Source organism: Quercus robur, chromosome 4 (genome assembly GCF_932294415.1).
Source record: "Quercus robur chromosome 4, dhQueRobu3.1, whole genome shotgun sequence".
Taxonomy (NCBI): domain Eukaryota; kingdom Viridiplantae; phylum Streptophyta; class Magnoliopsida; order Fagales; family Fagaceae; genus Quercus; species Quercus robur.
Window position 1 is genome coordinate 23,467,629 of NC_065537.1, and position 8,070 is coordinate 23,475,698.

The 8,070-nt window shown below is 32.1% G+C and overlaps 1 protein-coding gene across 2 annotated transcripts; it reads left to right on the forward strand.

Annotated features, from left to right (window-relative positions):
- The first annotated feature begins 4,160 nt into the window (after positions 1-4,160).
- LOC126720906 (uncharacterized) lies at positions 4,161-6,294 on the forward strand. Of its 2 annotated transcripts, XM_050423753.1 has the most exons (2): positions 4,161-4,991; positions 5,642-6,294. In XM_050423753.1, the coding sequence occupies exon 2, from the start codon at positions 5,725-5,727 to the stop codon at positions 6,208-6,210; it is 486 nt and encodes a 161-aa protein (XP_050279710.1). In that variant the 5' UTR covers positions 4,161-4,991; positions 5,642-5,724; the 3' UTR covers positions 6,211-6,294. The 2 variants fall into 2 exon arrangements, with proteins under 2 accessions (XP_050279710.1, XP_050279709.1); XM_050423752.1 differs by having other exon boundaries at positions 4,161-6,294.
- The last annotated feature ends 1,776 nt before the right edge of the window (positions 6,295-8,070 follow it).

Consider the following 8,070-nt stretch of genomic DNA (forward strand, 5'->3'; position numbering starts at 1 on the left):
CAATGTTAAGGAAAAGCATACCTTAAGATGTCATTCTTCTTTTTTGCATGTTTGAGATTTTTTATATAATAATTTTTTGCACTTTATTCTTGTGTTGGTGACAAATTCCTGCGTAGTGCATCATGCCTAGATTGGAACTTCAAACTAACATAAATCCTATAATTAAATAATAATAAAAAATAGAACAAGAAACATGTCAGGTCTAAAGGATAATATGCCTCTATTGTCTTGGACTCTCAAGTCTCCACCAGTTAATACACTATCTAGTAAAATTTAGATTAATCCAGGGGAAAACATGCTTTTGAGTTTTGCTGATTTTTTCTCCCCTATCTTTTGGGCACATCACTCTTACCTAGTCACATAGTTTGGATTTTTGCAAATTGCTCCAAGTCTTTTGAGTACTAAATCAATAAAAATAGAAGGGTGGAAAAAAAAAAAAAAAATCTTAAAAAACCTAGATGAAGCAACCCACTCCAAGGCCTCCTTTAGAATAAAAATGATGCAAAATGTATGGTAAGAAATCAAAAACATCATGTGATTAGTTTTCTTTTTTCTAAAGTAGCTATCGGCTACTTTCCATGACTGCACCTATGAAGCTATACTAACTTTTTGAAAGAGAATATGTACTACAAATATATGCCTACTTGAGCATGCTTTGATTACCCCCATTGCGAAGAATAAGTAGCGAGCTAGAGAGATACATGTTGTACCACTAGAGCAAAGTTCGGTGGGGAAGTGGGTATCTCTTGTTATTTATCCAATCATTTATAAGAAGCTCAAAGTAATGCAGATGCTAGCAAATCTTAAGTTTAAAATTTCATCTTTTAGGTGGGTTTCACTTAACTTAAGTGATAAGGTCTGGAGTTTGAATCTTACCTATACCAAAAACCAATTAATATCTTAATCTGATGATATAAAACAATTATAATAGAGCTGGCGCCATTGATTAAAACTCGATCACATCTAAAAATAAAAATCATCTTTTGGCCTTTTAAAACATTGGAGTGAGAATTTAATGAGGGTGATGAGTGATCTTCTACTTCAAGAATCATTATGGGCTCATTCTGTGTAGTGAAGCACATGGGTCTAAAGTCTAATTCAAATAGAAATGAATTCTAGGCTTTGGGCCGGGCCCAACCGGTCTAGCAAGATGGAATGGGCTTTGAAAACATTTTGTGTAATAATGAGTGGGTCCAATTCTTTTTAAGATTATTGGTAAAAGCCCAACCCATATAGGCCCTAAAAAAATCCTCTTAGGCTCTTTCTTTAGTGGCCAATTTTAAATTTCCCATGTGTCAGCAATTCTTGCTAACATGTCATAATTTTCTCAACGATGCTATGTGTGGCATTTGGGGGAAAAAATAGTTTGGTTTATTTTAAGTACTTTTTTAACTGAAAATCTTTTGTCATTTTAAATATACATTAGCAAGTAGCAGTAAGTTTTAATCTCCACGTTTTATTTAGTTAATGGATGATATGACAGTTTCTCAATAAAACCAAAAAAAAAAAAAAAAAAAAAAATTCTAGTTGAAAAAGTATAAGAGGTAAGCCATACTAAAAAAAAGGCCCTAAAAAAATATTATTATGATAATTTTTATTGTCATCTTTCTATAATATTATTTCATTATCCTCTCTTTTTGATGAATCTAGTGTTCATTTGGGAAATTTTCATCTAAATTTTATGTTATATTTTTTCATATTTCTAATAACAAATTTATCACGAAATTTTATTTTAAATTCAACTAATATTTGTATTTCTCTCTCCTTCTGTATTATCTTTTTCATATCTAGATTTATATTTCTCTAGGTTAAAAAAGATTTATTAATAAAAGAAATATTATCTACAATATAAAATTATACAATAACAATAAAGAAGAATAAATACTCATAACTCTCACGAAAAAAAGTCTTAGCTCTAGATTCAAAGCAAGAATATATTATCAATTCTCCTACAATTACAATGAAACATTCATCAAAACTTAGATATGGTCCCCTCCCATTCACATTAATCGATATGCACACAACTAAAACATTCCTTATGTTACATTCCCCAACACCGGTTGGGTTTCTTGATCTCATTTCTTCTTTCAAGATTAAAGGTTTTTTAAGCTGGAAAAATATTTAATTAAATAAAATTCAAGAATTATATTAAGATTTTTTGTCTTGTAGTCAAAATAAAATGTAGTGCAAAAGATAATCCAGTTAGGGTTTCATGTGACACTGCTTTATTTGTGCAACTAGCACCTGCAATTGGCCGACAAGTGGCATCATCTTCGTTTCATTTCTTCCCTAGCACAATTTACATCTTATAGGAGGTTTTTCTCCTTTTTTTTTTTTTTTTTTACTAAACTATATTTATTTTTATTTTTCTTGAAATAGTTACAGGAACAGTTCTCAATAAAAATAAAAAGTAAAATATAGTACGAATAAGTGAAATTTTAGAAATAACTTCAGTCGAGGTTAGAGAATAGAAGTCTTTTAAGACAGAACTAAAATATGATACTACTCGTGTGAAATTAGAAATAACTTCAATCAAAGTTAGAATAAGAGTCTTTTAAGATGGTTTAGTCATGCATAACAAACTAATTAAAGAGGAAACTGACCAAATAGCCAAACAATATGCAATTGACCAAATAGCCAAACAAGAGAAAATTGACTATTGAGGCACTAGAATAGAATATATTGTGGTTTTGTAATTCTTTTCCTTTTCATTTTTTTTTTCTATGTTGAGATTTGAACAAAATTTTCGGTTTTTTCCTCTTAACAAACCAAGTTGACTGCCTTTTAGCCCTATTGCAAATTGCTGTCAAAATTATGGCTTTGAAGGATAAATCAATCAGGGTTTATATAAAAGATCGGAAATTGAGTTGTATAATTTGTATTGATTTCAATGAAATATAATTTTGTAATTATAATGAGACATTTTTGGAGGACTAAAATGAAAAATGAACAAAGAGAAAATGAATCAATGAAAGGAATGAAATGTATAGATATAATCTTGCAATTTTTTTTCTTAATTATAATTAGTAGTGTTATATCTTCATTGCACAAAAAAATTTAAAAAAAAAAAAGAAGAAAAAGAAAAAGAACAAGAGAGAGAGAGAGAGAGAGAGAGAGAGAGAGAGTTATATCTTCATTGGTTCTTGGTCCCTATCAACAAGTGAAGGGCCAATTAATGATCTCAATTAGCACAACTTGAACTAAAATATGTAGAAATCTTACACTCCAATTGACATCATTTCATAGAGTGGTGGAAGACTAGCTAGTAAGTAGCCCATGCGCCACATGCTTTGAAAGACCGTGTTATATTATATACACTCTTCAAGAAAATGAAAAATCAAGGCTGTTGATTTAAGCCAATCTCTAAGATTGCATTTCACCTACAATGGTGGGAGTGGGGCTAAGCATTTTTGGTAGGTACATATAGACACTGATGGCCCATATGTTAAAGCATACTTGAAGCCATCATTAGTGGCGCAATCCTTAAACAAAAAAAGCATGTATCATAACTTAATTTTTTAACCCTAGCTATACTCTAGGGCAGGAAGAGTTTGCGATAATATCAACTATGAATTTTATAACAGGTTGATTTATAGATAGGTGTTTCCATTCTATTTGGTTGAGGGTCAGACTATGGACTTTATTAATTTTTTTTTCTAAGTAATTATGCCATGAAAAAAAATTATATTATATATTATTAAAAGCTCCTATTTTTTTAATCTTGTGTTGTAAAGAAGAAGTGACTACCACCAGCTAATATTAGGATAGTACTATATTTTTTTGGTACAAATTATTAATTAATGCAAAGCATTTCTTTTTTATCTCAACGAATATTCACATTCACAAAATGAATAAAATTAGTCAATGCAAAAAATTACCTGAATAATGCAAAAGATTGAAATGAAATGAAGTACTTGGGTGCATGACTGTATAGGAACTAGAATAATTATTGTTTTAAGTCAAACACATTCATTTATTTGAATTTTTTATCAGTTGAATTGGTTTTTGTCTGAATTTTTGCTTTGTGCTTGTCACTGAGTTTTTGAATGGAAAAAAAAAAAAGCTCCACTTTCGTTTGTTATGTCTAGTACGATCACCTCTTTCTGCACTTAAATTTTAATGAAAAAAAACATATAATAACAAAAGGTGGGATATAAAACTACAACTTCTTTCTTCATAGGACTTGGTGTGGTACATATAACTAATAGATTCATGGATTTTCTATGTCTATACAGGTGGTACATGAGACACGTGAAAATACTCATTTTTGTTGATTGTATATAAAGATTTGATGTCATTGTAGCAAAGTTCCTGAATTTAACTAAAAGGTCTGTTCTTCTGAGCCTAAGCAAAAGAACTGATATTCTTTCAGCTACAATGATAGTTTGAATTCAATAGTACATAAGTGTTTGAAAGCAATTTGGTTTCTGCACAAAGTTGGTTTTGTTTTTTTTCCTCTATTTTTGGGTGTGTTAAAAGTCAGATGAGGCATTTGAATAGAAGACAAACAAGCTGTTATTGGTTAGAAGGAAAAAATGAGCAAACAATGAGCCTTTGATGAAGCTTCAGGTATGGTTGTGATAATAGTATTCTTGGAGTACACAGAAGCAGAAAAATAATATTGTTTTTTGTGGTCTTTTTAAAAATTTTCTTTCATCCCTAGTTTTGTTGCATTGAATTTGGAGGGAAAGTGCCATGTGGTGAGCTGAGATATGTGCACATGGCTTCTCTCATTTCCAAGCTCTGAGACCATAAACCAGTAGTGGGAAACCAGGAGGTTTTGTGATTTTCAAGAGAATCAGTTGCAGAGGAAAACGACCTGATTGGTTTTAGGAAGTAAAAACCCAGTTTTTTAGGAGCAATGGGGACTGGGGAACTGTGAGTCTGTGATAAGAGTAACAGCCCATTATTTTCAGTACAAATCCAATTTTATAAGAAAGAAAAAGAGGCAGTTTTCTCGTAGCTTTCTTCTCCTGTGCTAGCTAGTGCAGGTACATCTGTCACTCAAATCTCAAAGCACAGCTTGGCATCACAATGTTTCTTGCTTCCTTATGCATGCCATTTTCATATCCCTATTAATGTCATCTGCAGATTCTGTTTGAATCCCATGTAAAAACCTTTCCTTTTTAGCTAAGTGTTTTTTCTAATATTTGAACAAGAAAAGCAGTGGAGCTTTAAACTGTCACATGCCCTTCTTGTGTCTACAAAACATCTTATCCTCACTTGTAGTATTTGCTTTTTCAATCTATAGTAGATCCACCAATCAACTTTTATGGTATCTTCATAGCTAATTTTCTTATTCATATGCCCTTGATCTATTTTATAGCTTATACTTAATCCTTATGTCTTACTAGAAGTTTTATCTTTTCCACCCATTTTATCTTCCATTTACTGTTCTTGCAGTTGAATAAAAGGAAAAGTTCTCCTTTTTTCTTGCATAATTACTTTTCTCGGGATTACTGATTAGTAGGCTAGGCTTTTGTCTAATTCATGAACTTGGAAAACACAGTTAAAGATCAAATGGCATCTCCTTTATGTTGCTTTAGAAACCCACTACCATGGTTTGCTGTCCTTGCTCCACTGCTAATTTCTGCTGCTATTTTGGTCTTTGGGTTCTCATTCATCCTCCTAACATCTACAGTATTGATCTTTTCTACCATTTACTTCACGTTCTCAAAGCACAAACCAGCTGCAGCTGAGAAATTAGTCCAAGAAAAGGTTCAGATGGAAGATGTAAAACCAGAACCTCAGCCTCACAGTGAAACTATAACACTAAAGAAGGAAGCTCAAGAAGAAGGTAACAGTCAGATTGATGACCACTTGGTCACATCATTTGATTCACTTTCAGAGAGTGAATGTCTCTATCACTTATCGACTAGTGAGGAATCAGAAGTGGAGTGGCCGTTTCATGATAATGTGGATGATCAGAGTCCAGATTACTCCGATGGTTCAATTTCCGACGAGGAAAGCCTCATTGAAATTGCCCTTCCAAGTGGGCAGTATGTTGGTCATAAGGAAGAGTTGCCAAAGGTTAATAATCATAAGCAGCAGATCAAACTGCCAGATTTCTCACCTGAGTCCATTTTCCAGCAACATTGTCTAATGGAGCTCATATCAGAGATAAATGAGATGAATGAGGAAGAGAATTTGATTGAGATTGACATATCCATGGGCTCCATCAAGTGTTCAAGGTTTGAGATTGAAGCATGAATTTAGTGTTTTGAAAGTTTTTGATCCATCCTGGATTTTGTTGAATTTAGGATGTCATACTTCTTATCTTCCTTTACTTTGTTATATTGTTGTGAACTGTGTAGCTTTTTTTTTTTCCCAAACATTGGATACCCAGTAAGGCACTTGTATTATGGTCCTTTGTTTTCTCTTAATGCACATTAAAGTATTAAAAGTTTGAAGGCCATAGGCAATTGATGGAATCTCACTTGCATTTCTCTTTTCACTGATACTTTCTTTTTGTTCATTTGGCATCATCCTATGTTTTAGAACTATTCTGTGGGTTCCAGAAGATGAAAAAGCCCTAAAGACTAAATCTTGATGTTAAAAATTTATTATTGACTACATGTGTTCAGATACATTTAATGTAAATTTATTACCAACAAATTAAGTTATGTTAATTAAGGTCAATTTCAAATGATGGAAAGTTGTTAAACATATTACTTTTGCTTTAATCTGCTTTTGAAAAGCTCTTTGAAATGTAGAATTTTGCACCTGCAAGGAGCCAATCTTTCTCCACTAGTGCTTTTCTCGGGTATTTCTCATCGTATGTATAAGTTTGTTCTTGCTGCATATCAAAGCCTTTTGAACTTTCTTAGTCAGCTTGTGATCAGTCATCCATGACTCCTTGCAGTTTTACCTTCTTTATCTGTTTGCTAGTTTTACTATTCTCTTCTTAAGTCATGGTTAGTCTTAGTTATGCTACATCTCTTTAAAATGTAGCAATTAGCAGCTGTTAGTAGCTGATCTATCTCCACTTGAGCTTTGCTCGAGTATTCTTATTCATTTCTATGAGATATTCTTGCTGCGTATCATACCCTTTCTTAATTTCCTTGATCAGATTGAGGTGAGCCATTCATGATTCCTGGTTGTTTTTACTTATTTATATTTATTTACAAGTTTTACTTATCAGTCATGGTTAGCCTTATATTTGATTAATGGGGGACTATGTGGCTCCATCAGTCTCATCATGACACATTTTGATTAAAATACCTGATTGATTTCCACCTTCCACATACAGCACTTATTATATCCACCAAGGAACAAGGCATAAAATCAATAAGGAACTTCGTTTATCCATTGGAAGTTATTGAGGAATAATATATGGAAGTCCATAATAAGTCATCACTAGCTCGATCCAATCAGTCAGTCTTCATATACAGTAATCAGCACTTGCAAACAGTTCTGAAACTTTCATGATACTAATTAAAGCTAATCATATCTTTCTGCTTAAGGGCCCAAAAGTACATTCACAAATGTATGCTAAAAATTTTATAAACTTTAGATCAACTGAGAGGAATTTTGTGAGAGTTCTAATGTTTTTCAACTCTTAAAAAAGAATTATAAGAGAATGTATCCCTATCAATATGTAAATTGCAAGATGAAATTTACAAAACCCTGAAAAAGAAGGAAAAAAATTAAGGAGAGTGTCCAAATTTCTTCAGGCAGTCATACTTGTTATGGACTAAAGGTATTGTATCTTTCCTTCTTTCTTCTTCTTCTTTTTTTTTTTTTTTTTTTTTTTTTTTTTTGGGGGTCAAAAAGGGATATTTTATTTATTTATATAAATTATTTACATAAACAAAGTAGTTATAGAGCACTCTCTCAGTGTGCCCAGATTCATCAAGTCCTAACAAAACAGTGATATACAAAAGAGGGACAACTGTCATATTTTTATGCATTGCTCTCTTGTTCTCGACCCTTTTCACCAGCCGATTCGCACAGCTATGGTATTATAACTTTATTAAAAAATAAATAAATAAATAAATAAAGTGCTTGCACTAATTAACCATGCCTCCTCAGCTGCTGACTTGTACATTAGGTCACATACCCTCTTTGTTT